The 20,726-nt window shown below is 38.4% G+C and overlaps 2 protein-coding genes across 2 annotated transcripts; one reads left to right on the top strand and one right to left on the bottom strand.

Moving 5' to 3' along the window:
• Positions 1-5,286: 5,286 nt before the first annotated feature.
• LOC133996610 (germ cell-specific gene 1-like protein) lies at positions 5,287-11,453 on the top strand. The gene is made up of 6 exons (XM_062436222.1): positions 5,287-5,482; positions 7,452-7,646; positions 9,486-9,545; positions 9,926-10,084; positions 10,619-10,730; positions 10,868-11,453. The coding sequence occupies exons 1-6, from the start codon at positions 5,287-5,289 to the stop codon at positions 11,451-11,453; spliced, it is 1,308 nt and encodes a 435-aa protein (XP_062292206.1).
• A 5,870-nt stretch (positions 11,454-17,323) lies between these two features.
• LOC133996381 (recoverin-like) lies at positions 17,324-20,263 on the bottom strand. Its single transcript, XM_062435940.1, has 3 exons — positions 19,883-20,263; positions 18,065-18,176; positions 17,324-17,409 (listed from the first exon to the last, which is right to left on the bottom strand). Exons 1-3 carry the CDS (start codon positions 20,261-20,263, stop codon positions 17,324-17,326), a joined length of 579 nt encoding a protein of 192 aa, XP_062291924.1.
• Between the last annotated feature and the right edge of the window lie 463 nt (positions 20,264-20,726).

Genomic DNA, 20,726 nt, shown 5'->3' with positions numbered 1-20,726 from the left:
ATTAGGACACATCATTTAATTATTAAAGGTAGAGGAAGTGACAAATAACTCAATAGTGTGCTCAAGCTCACTTAAATAAATGAAATGCATTTACTATAAGGGTTCTCAATTTCCTTGTGGTCTATCTCAGTTAGTTTATTTGCTTTTTTTAATGATATTTCTCCATTTATTTGACCATTTTAATCTTTCATTGTTCCCCCCTCCCAATTAAATTGAGGAGAATGAGAACTGAGAATTAACTGAGCCGGATCTGAGTTTCCCCATTCACAGCGAAAGAGCTTAGTGCCTAAAAACAGAAAAGGGGGAAGATTGGGACTTTGACATTTAGTCAGCATGTGTTACATTACGACATGATGGTCAGTTGAGTCCTCGAGTTGCCTTTTTTTACACAAGCCTGCCAGATTACACAATACACACCCCTAGAAAACAAAACCTTATTTAAAGCAGTATTGTTGCTGATTCTTTCAACCTGGCTGCCTCGTTATTTCCTCCCCAGCACCACAAATAATTAAAGTGATTAAACCTCTGCAATTTGTCAAAAGTAAATGCATTCTCATTATCTATCATATCATTATCTAGGTCAGCTCCACCAAAAAAATATCATTAAGTAATTCTGCTCAGCTTTGTGAGAAAGAAGCACAAATATCATAAATACTAATTCATCACCCTTTGTTATCCTGAGGTAGTTCATTCTGTCACAATTTGATATCGTCAAGGTGATAAATGCATTTAAAAAGCACCAAAAGTACATAAGTTATGACAAGAGCAAAACTAAAAGATGAGCTTTTTCTAAAGAAAATGTGTGTGATAGCTGTCAGCTGATGCTAACATATTTGTCCTTAAATCCATAATACCTCTTTAAATGTTACTTTTACATTATACTATTCTGATATAGAAACCTAGAGCTTGTCAATTCAGAAATGTGGATGTCTTATGCAAAGAAGATCTATTAACAAACACAGACTTGATCGCACAAGGAGATGAAATGCCAGAGTAGATTAAGTGACATGAATGTGTAACAATGCTGCTGTAATAACTATCTGTGCTACTGAGCCTGGCATCATTGCCATATTGTGATTTTTTGTGTTTATTCTTTATCCATACTTTTAAATGCATCTCTGGGGTTGTCACATAAGCCATTTCGTTGTGCTATACAATGACAATAAAGTGCTTGAATAAATGTGACAGCAAATCTGAAGACAGACTTGAACCACTCTCAGTTATTCAGGCAGTGCCCAGGAGACCTTGTTCCTATAGTCACAACATCACTATATGATTCCTTACTTTATAATTTATAAAATCCTGAAATGTAAAAACACAATTTAAACATCACCCACATCAGAATACAAGTGTGTAAGTATGTAAAAATACAACTAAGGATTTCATTATAAATCTGTGACTTTTCCATAAATGAGCCTGACTTCTATAAGCTCGGTTTTATAGCTCAGTCATCTCATTTAAAGGCTGTTCCACAACATAGCGCCAGTGTTAGGCCTCTTCATCATCCGCACTGAGGCAAACAAACTCAAGTAAACCAGGAAAACTGTTTCATACATGCTGTTCCTGGTTCGCTCATTTTCCAATCAGCGATTCAAACCAGCGTCTTACCAGTCATGAGATTGCCTAAAGCCGTGCTGTACTGGTCGGTGTTAAGATAGGTCGAAGTTTAGAGAGCAGCACAGGCAATGAAAGGGAAACCCTGCCACACTCATCTCAGTCCAAGCTGTTCCATACCATGCTGTCAAATTAATCACTATAGGAGTAGAGGTCAGGAGGGTTATGAGTAATAAATGAGAGATGAAGAAAACAAGAGATAGAGAGAGAGATGTGAGGGTGGATGAACAGACACAGTATAGGGAGCAAAGGGGAGGGAAAGTAACAGATGGACTTGTGAGGATTAGAGGGAAATCTGGGTGGGTTTCTGATCGAAACTCACCCAAGACGGGTGAGAGGCAGCAATGAGGGAGCGCAGCGGAAAAGGTGAAGGGATCTCTGTTCAAGGAGACGTGAAGGAAACAGACCCGAACACGGTGAGTTGACTTTTATTTTTGTTTTTATTTTTATTTTTGCACAAGCAGAAGCTGATCAAAAAAGTTGAGTGTGAACAGAAGCTGGGTTTTTAATCACATACATGATGGGGGTGAAAGATTTGAGCTTATCATGATGAGATGATATGGAGCAAGCAATATATTCTACTGTCATTATGTCCTGTATGAATCCTGTGCTGTTGTGAAGATGTGTGGAATATATTCATGGTGTTTTTCTCTGTCTATTTAGTGGCATTTAAGGTAGTATTTAGACAACACTCTCAGCTAAAATCCCTCAAAATTACACAATTATGAAATTACAGGAAACGCTGTGCGCTGGTGGAGTAGATTGAGTTTACGCCTCAAAGCTTTTTGCCTGGGCCAGTTAATCTCTAAGCTTCAGATGCTGATAACATGGACAGGTGCTTGTAGATATGTGTCTACACATGTATGTAAAAGTCAAGCAGAGCAATAACTACGTCAATGTCCTTTATGGATTACAGTTTCACACAAGGAGATGATTTGAGGGACTAAATTAAACTTTAATACCTGGCCGATCATGACATAATAATGTATGACAACAGTGATTTGATTAAAATGATGGTTCTTCTGGTATCAATATAACAGAAACACTGTCAAAGTATCAACATATTACCTATTCAGACCTTTTAAACTTTGGTCAGTCATTGCACACACATGCTATGCAGTCAAATATTGTTCAGGTTCTCAAAACTCTATTTTCAATGTCAATATTTGTAAGATTGTGCACATTTGAGTCTTAGGTTTGAAGATTTAACTCTCAGTATAAAAATCATTAAGCTTCAGTGAAGAGTTGGAAAGAGCTGAGAGGGAATACAGTATGTAAGAGATAAGATATTATAGAAGATTATTTACCATCTTTAAAGTTACTTAAAGAGAAACTTTGGAATCTTTCAACCTGGGTACGATTTTCCCATCATGTTGTATCTAATTTATTAATGGAGACAACCATTTTTGGAATGGGTCCAGCATTGAATTTTGCTCATTTTGTTGCTTTTATATCCTGTCTTGATACCTTTTATGTTTTATGTAAGGAACTTTGATTTGTCTTGCCTATTAAGTAAGAGCGCTTCAACCGGCAGCTGCGGCACAGGCTGCAATGTAATCCTTTGGGATAGTGACCCATCTTCCAGTGCTTGTTTTTGCCGTTGAAAGGCTCAGATTGTTATTATAAGTGTCTGACAACATTGATTGAAAGGATCATACAGAAATAATAGAAAAAATAGAAGTTTTGTCTTTACCTTTCACTTGACCTGGTCTGTTTGTTATCATGTCTAACCAAGTTACGATCGATATCTTGTAAGGGTTGAGCTGTTGCAGGAAGACAAAAGTGGAAATGTGAGTGAGAGTTCAAGAGAGGAGTGCCAGGAGGAGTTTGTTGTGTTGGAGTACAGGAAGTATAGTTAGTATATAGTGTTATCTAAAGGATTTTCAAATTCATTCCTGAATATTTAGCTGATTATTTAGCTTGTCTCCATTACTCACTTGAGTGCACAATGATGGGAAAATAAGGTCCGGTTCATCTTATCCGGATTTATCCATTTTTATCCAATGTATATTAATAGGTTCAATAATCTTGCTTATGTTCCTCATGTTCCTCCTCCACATGATAACCAGAAGTTTTTTGTTATATTTCTGAAGTCATTCTGGGAGAAATCAGACTTCCATGCATGCTTTTTAATTAAAGGATCAGTGTGTAGGATTTAGTGGCATCTGGTGGTGAGGTTGCTGATTGCAACCAAATGAATACACCTCCCCCCCTTTCTAAGCATATAGACTGGGGTGCCCAAAATATACAACACCCAGACTATGAGACAATAAATTAAATGGAAATCACAACCCATCTTTAAAACTTTTGTGTGTTAAATGTTGCCTGAAAACAAAAAGAAAGAAAAATTGTTGACTCAAGACCATTTATACATATTATTTTGCTATGTATGGTATAGGGGCAACTACTACTCCAATATGATGATGATGAAATAATGGCACTCTGTGAGAATGAAGGGCAGCATGGCATCACTTTACTTTAAGTCCCCCAATTTGACATTGATAAGCAGTAAATGTATTGCCAAGTCAGTTTGCACACAGGGATTTGCCTTGGTGTTTGCCTGAATGCTGAATAAGTGACTAAAAATAAAGTGTTACTATGCAGGGTAAAACTCTTGACCTCCATTGTAGTTCCTTATGACGTCTAATCCAGATGCTTGGCTCTATCCCTCCTTCTTTGCTTTTAGGTGGTCTTCCAGACAGAGGCATCACAAGAGCCAGAGGACAATAATCTCATCCACCTAACCCTGCAAGATTAACACAGATTACACAATCCAGAGGTAGCCCTGAGATACAGGACTAATCATTCCTTTGTGAACTCAATCTCTCCCAAAGAGGTGGAGGAACAGGTTGAGAAACGGGATGTTCCCTGAGAGCCGGACTGATTACTTGCGAAATCCACAGGAAAAGATTTAGACGTTTATCTTCATCATAGTGGGAAGGCACAACTGAAAAACAGGAACAAAAACCAAAAGTGAGTTGGAATGGCAGTGGAAAGATGGGATAGAGTGCCAGCTCGGTGAGAGGAAATGTGTGGACTCAGACGTCTTGCCTGGGTCGTGCCGTAACATCAAGGAAAAGAAAGTCCTATTTCGTTCTGATGTTGATTTTCTTTGACTGAAACTGGAGCAAGAAGAGATCTGGACTTCCTCCTTCGACCTCTAGCCTACACATCTGTCTGTTTTTCTCTCTTGCTTGCTGGAAGTGATTAAATCCCAGCAGTTCATCCTCGTTTATTTCACTGTTCTCTGACCTCTTCTCCTTCCACTGCTCTCTTTCCACTCAACCTTTTTTTCATCTTCCCCTCTGACCTTTGTTCCACTACTCAAACACCCCTAATCCCCTTTACTCGCTTTCGCTCTTTCCTTCTCTCTACCATCCTCCATGAATCAATCTCGCCACCAATCCACCATGTCATCGACACGTTTCTCTTCATCTTAATTTGTTGCCTTGGTGTCACGGAAACACCCTCGCTGCACTGATCCTCATCCTGATTGTTCAACAGAAAGTATCACAGAACCGAAGTCTTTTCCAGCCTTTTTTTAAACTAGGACTACCCTCAAAATCAACCCAAAACACAACCTCATCACGCACCTTTCTTGTTTTCCCTACACATTAGTCATCACCCATCATTCTCATTTCTCCGTGGCTTTCCTCGACCCAAGCTGCAACCATGCTGGAGCAGATGTCCAGACGAAACCGCTCCCTGTTGTCCCTCTCCCTCACCTCACTGGCCCTCACCTTGTCCGTCTCGGCTTTCTGCACCTCCTACTGGTGTGAGGGAACCCACAAGGTGGTGAAGCCGCTCTGTCTGTCTCCAGTCAAGATGAAGAACTGCGGACAGAACAACAGCCAACCGTACACCACAGGTGAGCGCAAAAAACTGTCAACTAAATTTTAAGTTGTAATTTCAGTATGGCTCCCCCTGGTGGAAGTGTACAGTCTTCCATCATAAAAAACTGATTTGGTGAAAGTCAAAAGGTGCCTTGACTACATTAAAACTCTAAAATGCTGTTAAAACAAAAGTTACATCTTTATGTAAACTAGACAGTTTCCCTTCAAATGTGTGTTCTGACCTGCGAATCAGCCTTTCACTGCTTACTGGGAGACTGATGGATCTCACCACTGTGTTGCAATGACATTTCACTAATTTAAACATTAAAGGTTTGTTCATTCAGTACATCCACCAGTGAGTTTAAGCTTTAAGTCCTGTTGTTTGTTTGTAGAATACCTCAAATAGATTAAATCGAGTTTCAGTTGAATTTGGGGCCTAGTTTGACCACGAGTCAAGGAACATTAGGTTCATTACTTCTTATGATCACTTACTTGAATAAAAAACATCCCAAAATTGTATATCATTATCTGTATTATGATACAGATCTGAAACATGTTAATTGTTGTTCACTTACCAACAACAATAAATCAGGAACTTCTATCTACTAAAGGAATGATCTCTGTCAGTATTTCATGGTTGTCTGAAGCGTATCTCTTGATCGGCTCCACACTTGGCAGGTGCGCTGCTGGTGAACAAAGGGAATACTGTATCAAATTTGGTGCATGCAGCACAATTAATAATAATAAACTTAAACTGTGAATAAACAGGCAATCAGCTGGTCTGCTCTGCAGCGGCAGGGCACAGCTTTTGGGCTCTGTGGTCTGAATGTCATTACAACATGCAGAATATGCTTTTTGTGATTTTCTGTTATTATTATACTATTGCTTTTCCTATTTTGATGTTGGGTATTAAACATGTAAAAAAAATTCCAAAACTTGAGGCCAATGTATGTAAAATGCTCCCTGCAAGTCATAAACCAGGACTTTAGCTTGCTATGAAGTGAAGTGGCATCAGATTGTTTGTATATGTCCACAAATGGCCATCTGTTATATAGCGTCTGGTTTAGGGTTAAAGAGACAGGAGCTAAAACGGCCTGTTTAAGACAGAGGCTGAACTGAGAGGCTGCAGTATAATATAAATAAGGAGTTTTCTTCAACTGTAAATCATGTAAAGATATTTAAGTCGAGCCCCAGAATATAAATGTATACATGGAAATGTGTATGATACATCCTCTTTCAAATTAAGGAGTGTGCCTTTAAAATGTATAATACATCTTTAAATTTTGACAGTTTAAGAAATAAATATATTGGCCTAAGAAGGCAGAGACCAACAGTCAGAAAATAGAAAAAGGAAATGATATTTATTTCACATTTGTAGATTATAAACATTATTGTATGTGTGCGTTAGTCATCTATTGTATGTCACTATTCACCATGAAAACAAGATTATATTTCACTCTTCAAACCATCTGTCTGGTAATTTACAATAAATTGATTATGTTGGAATAACCCAGAAATGTAAAACAAAAACGCGTAATAAATAGCAGTTCATTGAAGTTATACTGCAGGATTTTATTTAAGTATTGTACACTTGACTTCGCTGGCAGTGATTCACATAATCCCAGTTCTGTTGCTAATCTCAATAGTTGTGTATTTGCTGCTACATGTTATCTGGATTCACCGACTCGCTGTCACATTGCTCTAAGCCTATTTATTTCCATGTAGTATTGAATTTTCACCGCATAGAGAATTAAAGATTACCTCAAGACCGAGTGTTTCAGCAGTGGATTCTGTTTCATGCTGTGACCTGGAAGGATTTATGTCAAAATGTCTTGGCACACTGGCTGTAAAGATGATCCCACACTGCAATACAGTGCAGATTTGATTAATAAATGTCAACCCTATGTTCTTGCCTCTTTTGACCCCCTTATCTCTCCCTTCTCATCCCTCTGATCTCACCCTTTTATTCCTCTTATCACTAAATCTCCATCATTCTCCACCCAGAGACCCCCACGCCAGACCCCAGGAGCCCGGTCTCCAATGTGACGCTCTCGCCCATGCAGAAGGAGGAGCTGGCCAGGATCAGGAGGAAGCAGCTGGCCAATGCTGTCCATTATCTCTGGGAGACGGGCGAGGACAAGTACATGCTGCGCTACTTCCACACCGGCTTCTGGCTGTCCTGTGAGAAGCATAATGAAGGTTGGTGATGAGAATGGAGGCTGGATTTGTATCGCAAGATTCATGGCTGGAGGCTTCTCAGTAGAAAACTCTGGATGGCCAGCAAAAAAATCAGTTACTTTCGACAGTATAATTTGTAGTGTTGTTTCTTGCTTTCTCATTTAAGTCATTACATCTTTTGAGTATCTCACAGTTGGTCCACTGCAGTTTTTAAATCCATTTAGGAATCAAAATTTCTTTCACGTGGAGCCCTTAAATCCTGAAAAAGGATGTTTTTTTCTATTGTTGCACAGTTAAAAATCTGGTAGTAGTACATTTCCTTCTCTTACCTTTGATCCACAACATGAGAACTGCCTTCTTTTGCAACTTAGCTATGATATGCCCAATTTTATCCAATTCAGACACCTAAATCCTTGTATATACCATTATAACATCCAGAATCACCAACTATAATACACTTTTCACACAAGATCTAAGATGCTGGATCATATAACACCTGCCCTGATGGGGTTTTGGATACCAATTCAGGCGAGCTGATGTTCTTCTTACTGATAAGGCTTAAAATGGATCAGCTCCTTTGTGTATCACTAGTCTTATTACTCTGTGCACTCCATTATGTCCTTCATGTTCTCTTGATGCTTGATTTAACAAAATATCTTTTAGTTTTTAGCTTTGGAATAAACTTTGGAATAAACTGCACAGTCAGTAACCAAGCCTGTAAAGTGTATGAATGGTCGATGTGCACTATTAATAAACTGAAGTTTAGCATTTGGTCAGATGAGACATAACATAATAGTTTGTACTGGACAGTCTGTGGTTACTCACATGTGCATCATAGACATTATATCAAAACAAAAAGTAAATGAGCAGCCAATAAATACGTTTCAAAAGCATCACATGAAAGTTAAGACAATGACGTTGGGTGACAAGGCCTGCCTCTATGTGTGTTTTGTATATTTGAATACATGCATGGTAGTATCAATCCAAAACTTTCAATAACACAGATTATAGATGAGCAATGATCATGCTGGTGTCAAAGGTTTGCAACCATTTTTTTTGTTTAAAAGATGCTATATAAATAAAGCTCATGAACATTATTATTATTAATATTATTATAATTTCTACAAGCCTGAATTACAGCATCCACAGCCCAAACAGGCCAGTAAACTGTTTGTTACTGGTGCAGATTTCAATCTGTGTCTTAGTCATGTTGAAACAGGAAAACACCACGCTGCTGGCGGCTTATGTTTCTGTTGCTTCGATTTTGCTGCTTTTGAGATTTCATTATTTTTATTGAAAATACTCTTTACTTCAATTTGAGTCTAAAAACATTCAAGAGTTTCTTCTTTTATAACTTTAATTACTCTGCAGTCAGTATTTTGTGTGTTCTGTCACGCACAAAATACTGAATTTATCACTTTGACATGAAAGAAACAAAAGATAAATCTGCTTACAGTAGTTATCCTAAAAACAGAAAGTAATCACGGCATGTCAGTTATCTATTTGTCTTCTTACACTAAGCCAGGGTTAGGGTTAGGGTTAGGTTAGGGTTAAATGTGTCCTCCAATAGGAAGGTGAGCTACAGGGCTTAGGGCAGCTCTTTCTGATACATTTTTAGGATTACAATGACTAAGAAATCAATTCTTAGTATTTGCAAGGGATTATTTGATTTGATTTTTTAAAAAGTACGTATTGCAGTTTTAAGATAACACTCTGATCCTGGTTGTTGGTGGTATGTCAGAGGATACAAGAACAGACATGCTTTGTTTTGAGCCACTAAAAGTCAACCTATAACCTGAGGACTCAGTTTATCATAGTCAGGATCTCAGTAGCTAAAATTTGTTGTGGTTCTTCTTGCAGGTAATGATCAGGAAGAAAAGTGTCGCAGCTTCATTGAGCTGACGCCGGGAGAGACTCAAGGTTGGTACAAAATGTCCTCCAATATGTCCTATAATTAATTAATTTATCTTCACTGTAATCAACATCCAATCAACAAAATACAATAAGGGGGAACTTAATGATCACCTATAAAGGGCATCAATAAAAAATAAAGCACCATAAATAACAAGGAAGTAAAACAAGCAATATAAACAATAGGAATAAAAAGTAGTACAGTATTTTGAGAGGAATATTGGTGTAATGATAATATACCTGAGTTTGATATTGATATTGCACATATTCAGTCCTTGCTCAATTTCTATTATGTGTAAGTCATATCAGCTACACTTAATTCTGCAAGTAGCTCCTTATTCTCTTCCCGTGACAGACACAGTTTAAAATCTTCTTACTTTGGCTTCCAGGCGTCCTCTGGCTGTCAGTCATCAGTGAGTTCATGTACATCGGTCTCCTGGCCATGGGCTTCCTGCTGATGTGTGTGGAAGTGATTTGCCTCTGTGCCAAGAGGGAGATGAACGCCCTCAAGATCAACGCCTACGCCGCCATGTGCACTGTCCTCTCAGGTGGGGACAGAAGATGGAAGCCCTACAATTCCACTTAACATACTTACAATGGCAGCACCAAACATGTGCTGGTTGTCTGAATTATACGATAATATATATATATACTAATTTGATGTCACTGAACTGCACAAAGCATGAATTCCAGTTTTCCTGCTGATGTCCAAACTCTTAAACACCAGAATGTTCTTTGGAAAAAGGCCTTCCTATTATGTGATGATATTAGTTTATTGTCTTGCCTCAGCTGGCTTTAAAAGCAGAACAAAAAGCAGCAGAATGGCTTAGAGTTCTGTACTTAGTTTGTAGTACTAATGTCGTGTTTAATTTGTGGAGTTCAAGATGGCTTTGGTTTGCTAAATAATGTAGACTGAGTTGTGAAAGTGGTCTAAAGATTTGTCTATTTCTTCAAGATCTAAATAATAAAATGTCCATCATTCTTTTCCCTGTCTTATCTCTACAATCTTGTTTTTTTCCAATATTATTGTTATTTTTTTATCTTTTTAACTGTATTTCTGTTTTTTATTTTCCCTCTATCAGGCATGATGGGGATGGTAGCTCATATGATGTACACCACAGTGTTTCAGATGACTGTCAGCATCGGGCCTAAAGACTGGAGACCACAGACCTGGGATTACGGATGGTCGTTTGCGTAAGTTTGCTTCAATTCAACACAAAATAATTGTGTAATTGCATTATATCAATAATCACTCATTTTAAAAGTTATATTTTCCTGTGGTCTGACAACAAAGGTCATAACTTTCTTCTAAATCTTTCCACCGTCCCCAGCATGGCCTGGCTGTCCTTCAGCTGCTGCATGGCGGCCGCCGTGGCCACGCTCAACTCCTACACCAAAACCCTCATTGAGATGAAGCACCGCGCCCGTGTGAGGCTGGAGGAGGCCCATGCTGCTGCCTGCGCACCCTCCTATGAGGAAGTGGTTCGAGCTGGCAGCGGGGTTTACTCTGTCAGTCAGCTGATTCAGCTTGGCCAGCAGGGGGCACTCATGGACCCTCTGTGGCCCCGAGGAGTGGGCCCAGCCGTAGGACCGTTGGCGTGCGGTGCTGGAGGGGCGCTGCTTGTGAGCGGGGGAGGAATTGGAGTTGGAAATATGGGAGCTGTTGGGGTGGGGATGGGAGGAATAATGGGAGGTATGGGGGCAGTAGGAGGTGTTGGAGTTGGAGCAATGGGTGTGGGAACAATGGGAGCACTGGGAGGGGTCGGAATTGTTGGAGTGGCTGGAGGAAGGCTGGTGGACCCTCATGGCATGGTGGTGGTGGAGGGATGCGGCGCTGAGGGGTGTGAAGACTGTGAACGGGAAATGGATGAGATAGATTACGCTCTGCAAGATGAGAGAGAAGACTCACTCTGCTAAGACTGCGAGGGGCAGAACGATGTGGTGGTCTTGACAAACTCTACATCTCGGACTGGATTACCATGTATCTATTTGAAACCACATTCACAAGACTTAAACACAGACCAGAATGGTTCCTGGAAGATGCACCTCTGGATCATTAAAGAGGGGAACTCCACTGATCTTACATATCTAAGTCTGTTCTCAGGTATTAGGGAGTACTGCCACATATGTGAAAAAAGCCTTTTTGTTACTTCAAGTGATATCACTTGACTTAGTGTCAGTTTAAGCTAAAGGCTACAAGTTTGAAAATGAAATAAGTGAGACCTCTGTAGCCTGCTCCGCATCTCTCATTGAGGCTAGGAGCTCAAAGCTACTGATGTAGGCGGCAGGATTCGACAAGGAAGCACAATTTTGTTTTTATTTTAACTTTCCATCGTGCAGTGGAGGACAATGCTGAATCGGTTACTGCTCTTATTTAGCTTGCAGCAGTTACGCAATAATAATTTCAAGTTGCATTGTTTCATTTGAGGCAACTAGAGGGCAGAAAAGACTAATGTCGATCAATATTCAACCTCATTTTTGCTCGCCATTAATAATCTGGCTCTTTAGCTGCTACATATTTCTCTTTCTTCTACCTGTCTACTGGTGCTGGTCAGTTGGTGTACACTTGGCATGCCTGAGTTTATTTGCTGGAAACAGCTGCCTTTAGTTTTATATGGAGGATTGGTGAGAGCAACTCACCTTACCTTCCAGTCTATGTGGTGAAGAAGAACCAAAACAACCATTTATAAGGAGGGTAAAAACTACAGGGGTTTTGATTAATATTGCTGAAGTAAAAGGTAAAATTGTTGCTTTCAGAGGCTTTAAACCTACGTTAACTGATTTTTTTGGGCAGCAGAAATGAGTAGTGACAACAACACTGCAATATTTATTTGGAGTCATGTTTCTGTCCACCTGGTTAATACAAATCCAATATTCACTCTTTCTTATCTCTGTTTTTACTCTCTACCAACTCCTGAGGGAAATATCTGGCTCTTTAGCTGCTAAATGCTCCACTATGTTCACCAGCTAGTCTACAGCTAACTGTGTCCGTTTGCTGTTTGGTGCTGATCAGGTATTGTACAGTGACTTGTGACGAGTTTTTTTCTCTAAAAAAAGGTGGTTCCTGCAGTTGAAAATGATGCTATGAGAGCACTGAGTATTAACCAAAACAGTAAAGTTGAGCTGAAACTCAATCTAAAGCTCCATAAAGCTGAGGGGAGCTGCAGAGTTGCTGATAAATATCTGTAAGTTCATCACTACGAGCCACAATCAACACATTAATCATTTGATTCATTTTTATTATTAAAAATACTTTTCAACAGTAAAGTCAAACCATGTACAAAAACTATTGTGTGTTTTTCACCAAATGAGACACTATTGCTTGTCTTCTTTTTTAATACCAGTGTAGCTTAAAACTGTAAAATATCTTTAACCATCTGATGCACAGCATGGGTCAAAAGTGACCCACGCAAATGTTTCATATCTTTGCATATTATGCATTTTATTACTCAATATTAAATTAATTATTCAACTAAGTTGTTTATTAACATCACAAACACTTATTTAAATTTTATTTTATTTTTTGCATAAAAACATTTTTGTATCACTTTCCCATAAGAGCAGAAAATTGGTATAAAATGACCCGTATATATTCTCAGTGAAATTTGATGAGGACCTTTGATTAGTTTACATATTTGTAATTAGGAACATACTTTATTGTGTACAGCTCAGCCTCAAGGCCACAGTTGGATGTCTGTTTGTCTCATAATAAACTTGTTAACATCAGGGGATAACATAACAAAATGTTCCTGTGATTCTATGCAATTGAAATAAAGTTTAGTTTTTTTCAGGATTATCCAAAAATGTCAATTTGTGTTGTCAAATAACTGTGATTTCACAGCTTTTGTTGAGTGACCACTGACTAATTGTTGTTGGTTTGAAAAACACAAAGGTTATATAACAGGTTAAATACAAATCTACCGAGAAAATGTACAGTTTGAGTTTAACCTGTTAAAGGCAACACTGCATTATCTTTAAGACAAAAAAGAGTCGACACATAAGCTGAAGGAGAAAACCAAATGAGATCAAGAATTTTTTGGTCTGAAGGAACAAAGTGTTTTGTTAGTACGGTTTCTAAATAAAACCTACATTAACTGATTTTGGGCCAATGTGTTTTTAGCAGAAACAAGTAGTGAAACTAACACTGACATATCATCATCTTTTAAGTTGATATGTTGAACTTGTTATCAAACAGCTGTTTATTTCCACATCCAGTAGTTACTTATCAACCTTATCATTCATTTAGAGTCGTGTTTCTGTCCACCTGCTGAATGTTAGTCCAATATTCACTCTCTTTCAGCTCTGTTTTTGTTGTCTACCAACTCCTGAGGAGTTGTGTTAGCAGTGAGAAATGTATTTCTAACCCATCTCTTTATCGAAGAGACAAATGCAAAAACAAAAGTGCTTAAAAACTTTACCTGTGGTGTAAATACCTGGCTTGGATAGAAGTGTGTACTCACAGTTATCTTGTGTATTTCTCTCTGTTTCTCTGCGATTATGTACATCTGCGAAAGAAAGAAATCAAAGCTTACAGCAACAGAGAGATTTGGATGTTAAGACAGATGCTTTCCAATGCTTTCCAGAAGATTATGTCAATAATCTCCCCAGTCAGGGGACTAAGAGAGACAGAGAGAGAGGGGAGGGGAGTGATTGACATAATATAGGCAGTGAAGCAGAGATAAACAAGGTTGCCGGGTCACTGAGCAGTATGTGGGGAGTAATTAAAAATGTAAATTAAGAGTTTCAATTATACAACTGTTTATGTAAGATGAGCCTCGAGTGCAACTTGTGACTGTATTTCACAGCTGGGGAGTTTTGCTTGAAAGCAAAACAGCATACAGAAAATGGGGTTAATTCACCCATTTATTCGTCGTGAACAGACCGGTAAGTTCCCACTCTGTCACCAGCAGCTCGATCATGACGGCACATGTTTAACCGCTGCAGAAAATGTAAAAAAAAAAATGTAGTGAAGTAATGGCTGCTGATTCCCAATCAATCAATCAATCTTTATTTATATAGCGCCAAATCATCATAGAACAGGTCTAAACCGTACTCTTTAATTTAAAGAGACTCAACATTCCTTCATAAGCAGCATTTAGCAACAGCAGCAAGGAAAAACTTAACGGGAAGAAATCTCAAGCAAAACTGGACTTTAGGTGGGCGGCCAACGAGTTTGGGTTTGGATTAATAAATTGTTGTTTTTTTAAAAGGCTACCAATCTCTAACTTTAGAGAAGAAGCTACTGTATATAACATGGCCTGTATGTCACTTTTTAAAGTCCCACTCTACTCAAAAATATGTTGGACATTTGAGCTTCACTGTGCAGAATGACTGAATCACTAGAAGACTGTTTTCACATTGATCTGCTGAAAGGAGAAAGTTTCTCTGAGCTTACTGAAATTCATATTTTAAGGGGCTAATGAGCATGATTAGTGACATCAGAAATAATTTGGAGCCAATCCTGGTTCATTTATACAAGTGTGATGTGGAAAGTTGAAGCCACCAGTGCACAAACACTGAGAATGAAGTGTTTGTGTGTCCAGCAATGAAACTTTAGAAATGGAACACATTTGCATATTTATTGATTTTTTTGAATGAGGGAGAAGGAGTAGATGTCATTTTAAGGATTTTAACAAGATAATTGAACTTCTTTTTGGGATCAGACACAGATTATTATTATAATTAACATAGAGTGTGGGAAGGAACTTGACTTTATAATGAAATAAGAAGTATGTGTGCTTGTGTACTGCTAAAAAAAACAACCCAAAAACATAACAGATATCTGTCTGTCAGAAAGTAGAGCAAGGAAGTGAACCAGGTCTCCTGATTATGAAACAATTTTAATCTTTTATATGGCGAGTGTTATCTAAGTGTTGCTGAAAAATGCGGACATCATGAACATCTGGAGATTTTTCAGAGGTTCAACACTTCCCAACCCTGAAATATTTAAAACAGAAAAGAAAAACTATATTTTAGAAAAAGGAGGAAAACCATCGACTGTACATAAAAAATGGATGTAACATCCTCAACGTCACCCATTGGTTTGCGGACTGCTGCTCGGAAGCCAATAGTTTCGGATCTGGGCAGCGCCATCTTGAAAATTTCCAGTGCATGCCGGGAAAAATAAAAACCCAGATTCTACTTATATGGGCATCAGGAGGGGCATGAGGCGCCCCCCTGATGACCAGAGACTGACAGGGCTTCAGTTACCTCTACTTCCTTCTCACGATGATGTCAGATTGTTCACACGTGCCCGCAAACAGCCGTCTGTTGGTAGTTTGCTCCACAGGTTGTTGGTGTTGGCCATTTCCATATTTTAGATCATATTCCGGCTCAAAAGTATGGATGTATTAAAGAAGCTTTTATTTGGAGTAAAGAATGAGAAAAAGACACAAAGGCCTACTACTATTGGCTAAGTTGCCTGTGGCTGAACTGAGGAACTTTTGAAGTGTTGATCATAGATTAACAAGTAGAGCGTCACAATAAAATATAGATCTGAAAGAGAGGATAATACATCACCTTCAACACATCACTATTACTGAATCCCAGCTTGTGTGAAAAAGGAAGACTTCTGACAACATTTTGATTTAATAGAATTTTACTTTCTTGGGGAAACCCAAGACCAACACATAGTTGTAATATGTATATGCATTAATATGGACCACTTAACTAGAACTTCATACAAGAAGGATTATGCCACATGGAAGAACTGAACACTGTTAATGACACAAAATCAGACAATAAGGTCAATGGTACAATTGCATCCCGGGCATTTACTTACCTTGCGAAACGGCTGGATTAATGACATAAGATCATGTGAGAATCCATCTTTGCAGGTTTCAAGTTATAACTACTGGTGGTTTGGACCAATCAGCATCCTATGAGGATTCTCACGTAATCTCGTGAATCCAGCTGCCTCTAAGGTAGGACGGTGATAGATAGCAACAGTTCATCCAATCACTTGCCAAGTATTTATGCCTACCTTTTCACAAACAGTTTTCAAAGATGACTTCTCAGATTGTTTTGTGTTACAAATCATCGGATCCGTCAACTTATCTATTAAATGTCATTAAACTGTTAACTACATGTTGGCAGGGATTCATAAAAAACATCCTGTGGTAAAATGAGAAACTGCAAAAGACCAGAAATGGTTGACCAGTAGAGAAAACAAGATAACTAATGTACCTGACATCATATTAAAATGAGAGCTTAAGTTTCTAAAACAAACCCTCATAGTTGACTTTTTCTTAAGAAATGTAAACTAAACACTGACAGTCTCAGAAATACTGTATGTTCCTCATTCACTGCATTATCATGTTTTTTTTGAATATTGCACATAATATGAATGAGGGTGTGAGATGAATTATGTGCACATTTCTTTTTCTTTTATTCATGGTTTTTTTTTTGTTTTTAGCTCTTTTTTAAACATAAATTTATTTTTGCGTCAATATAAAATAAAAAAATGAAGCTTTCATATTTGCAGATGGTTGCTCTGGTAACCACAAGTGAAATTAACTGAGGGCAGCGTTAACTTTAACATTTATTAAATATAATTTGAATGAATGTTGATTAAAACAACTCTTCAGACAGTGGGTATGCATTGGTATCAGAAGATGTCAAACCCTGAAAGAGATTCTTTATTGTAGTTTAATTTGAACAATGCAGCGTTACTGTGGCAATTGCTTTAAGTTCACAATTTCTGAAGGTGCTACCGGGTGTTGGAGTGAAGGGCAGAGTGTAAAAGACATGAGTGGAGGGTGATACAGCTACTCTTTTGGATAAAACAGTTACTTTCCCGGTTCGTACTGAATCAAACGAATGGCTCCCTCATTTTCCATCACTCCCTGGATGAACTCTCCTTCTGCCACTCGATCTGGAAGAAGAAGAAGAAAAAGAAGAAGAAGAAATTTAGTTCTGGTAACTGACATGACTCAAACTTAAAAAATAAGTCTTTAAAGTAGTTCTAAAAAACTCACAGATTAGTATTCAGGCATTCAGAAACTTTGAGGCATTTCTGTCGCTTGTATTGAAAGTAAGTTCACCTCACACAGCTCAAGCAAACACACTGCAACATCTGCTAGTTAAACAGTCAAATGAGGCAGATGGTTGGTTACTGATATTCAGTTTCAATAGACATAATCTTACACAACTCAAATTCAAGAATGCGCTTGTGCTTCTTCAATGGAAATCACAGTCATCCACCAATCCGATTGGCCGTTCGATTCCCAGCTCCTCCAGTCTGCATGTCGATGTGTCCTTGGGCAAGATACTTGACTCCAATGGCTGCGCCAACAGTGTGTGAATGTGTGAGTGAATGGTTAGTCTCCCTCTTGATGTGCAGGTTGCAGTTCAATTGTTAAATGTCAGATGTTCTTTAATCTATTCCCTCATCCATCTATCCCACTTTTACACTTGGGCCCTGTCTATCAAGTGGTTGGAGTTACAATCATACATACATCTCAGAAAGAGAATATTTTCATTGGTTGACTCAAACGAGCAAAAATATTATCTGCTCATCGCTGTCTCACCGTTATCTCCCTTTTCAAAGAAGTGCCATAGTTTATCTGCCCTCTTCTCGGGTGTGTTTTCATCATCAGCTAGATTGTCCACATCATCTTTAGGAATCAGCTTGAAAATTGCCTGTTAGAGAAAAAAAAACAGCTTGACAAATTAGTCAAATACAAAGAAGCATTTTGTCGTGACATTTTATCCGCTATCCAAAAATGTGAGGTATGGTGACAGGATGTATTTCCTCCTTTGTCATTTTAATCATTAGTATCATGACTGCAATGGGAGTGGAACCATCACACTCAAGCCCTCCTTTAATCTCAACAATTTTGTCACATCAATGAGCCGATCATGTGTCCACTGACAAAAACAGCAACAAACTGCTTTAGTGGCACAGATTAACCAACCAGCTTCTTGTCCTCTCTGGCTTTGTTCTGTGATTATATGAACTATAATCCTTTCAATTGAAATGTGGTGGCTATAAATAGGTGTGTAAGGGGAGTCACATTTTCAAAGAACCCAGGAAATTGGTATTTTCAATTTGGGGTTAACATGTAATTATCAAATAGCACTTTGCTATATATAATAATCAGTTTCTCTTCCTCTCCTTTGTTTAACTGTGATTTCCATATGACAGATTGGATCTGTATCTGAAGCATTTCACAAAAGCCACCAAGTAATCTCAAAAGGATGGAGGGTGCCAAAACTACCAGCTCACATTTCACTATAAAAGTAGAGCGTAGAAAAAAATTACTACTATAAATGAAGATTGATCTGTTTGTCAAATTAGAATCAAATATCTTATTTAGACATACTCTGAGGAAGGATTTGTTTATTTTTTTTGTTAAACTCCATTCTCCAACTTCGCCCACTGTAAACCTTGTATAGTGTTTTAATGGATATTTTTACAGTGCACAAAATGTTTCCTATATTCTAACCACTCAATAGTGTTCAGGTATACAGGCTTACATTGGTTTTATTTCCCAATTTTAAATGTTCAGGTAGGTCAGGTAGAGTTCTAATCCTACATTTAAATGTCACCTAACCAGATTAAGTCCAAAAATGGACAGACACCGAGTGTGTGGGTGTTAATGTGTGATGTGATCAGAAACGTCAAAAAGGGAAATTGTGAATTAACTTCTTTTTTTTAAGTCCTTCATCAATGTGACATCATTGCTAATGTTGTATGCTTCAGCTTTCTATTAATTTGATTTCAATTTAGAACATTTTCACAAAATTAAAATTTGCTTCCATCACTTTTCCTTGTGAAAATCTCCATTACTTTGATCTAAAATCCTCTTTCCTCCACTATACTTACATTAATCCACAAAAGATTTATGTAGAAAATGATAATACTGATAATCCTATTCCAAAATGATACAGTGGAGAAAAAACCCCCACTTAAACACGGTTACACAGTATTGAAATCTGTATTCTGTTATGTCTGAAAGCCAATAAAATACTGTTTAAACCAGTCCAGTGTCAACTTGTATGCAGATGATACTGTTGTCTATGTTTCATTTTGCCCTTTCTAATCAAATCCCTTATCTTATCTTTTAAATGGAGGCCATATTATTAACACAAAACTGTTCGGACATACATTTCAAAAACTGCTAGATGCTAGACCAGTTGGCAAACACAGAGGAGTGGGTTAGATGAGGATGATGAATATCAGCACCATATTTGTAAAACAAAAATTGTAGTGTGTGGCTCTGAAAGTAATTTTTGCCAGCTAATGAAGCTAAGGAATATATACCTTTCAAACACAATTTGGGGATGGCAAGTGTTGGTGAGGCTTCTACAAGCTACTACATCACTGTCTTTTCCCCAAAACTCACCGTGCAAATTTCTGTGACCTCTGACTTGGTGATGTATCCGTTCTTATCTACATCAAACAGAGAGAATGCCCATTCCAATTTCCTGTCGGTCTTCCCCGTTGATGTCAAGTGGAGGGCAACAATGTACTCCTTGAAGTCCAGTGTGCCATCATCATTTTGGTCAAAGGAGCGGAAGACATGTTGGGCGTATGAATTGGCTTCACACTCTGGGAAGAATTTGCTGTAGATGGTCTGGAACTCCTCTTTTGAGATGCGGCCTGTTGGACACTGCTTCTTGAAGTTTTCGTACCACTGGACGATCTCAGTCTCTGAGAACTTTGTGTTAAGCTTCAGGTCCTCCAAGATCTCCTTGGACACAGCCCCACTTTTGCTGTTACCCATTGTTGGTGGTGTTGGTGATGTTTTAGGTCTTTATCAAAGTGTGAATTTGTGGCTCCTCGACTTCTTCTAGGGAAATCAGCAGGCCTTGGTAGCTGCTTCCTCTACTTTGTCAAAGTGGTAAACATAAGACTATTCTTGAAGTATGGCTGCAATATCCCTCCTGATCCTGGCCTGCAATTCCACCCACAGAAGCAAGTCCTGTAAAAAGAGCAGAAGCCGCTTGGTAAGCTCACTAAGCCAATCAATTGAAAATACCAGAAGGACAAGGTTCAACTTGGGTCAAAACTAAAGTGCTTGTTTAATAGTATTACATGTGTGGCAGTCTACTTTGGCATGGGAACCAAAGAAGAAGGATTTTATGAGAGACTGCAGGAGACATGATCACTCACCACTTCTACTGAGTATGCAAAACAGAATGACTTAAAGAAGCTCAGACCACAAAGGAAAGCATAATATATTCATC

Source organism: Scomber scombrus, chromosome 16 (assembly GCF_963691925.1).
Source record: "Scomber scombrus chromosome 16, fScoSco1.1, whole genome shotgun sequence".
NCBI classification, from domain to species: Eukaryota; Metazoa; Chordata; class Actinopteri; order Scombriformes; family Scombridae; genus Scomber; species Scomber scombrus.
This window is presented reverse-complemented; position numbering and strand designations above follow the sequence as displayed.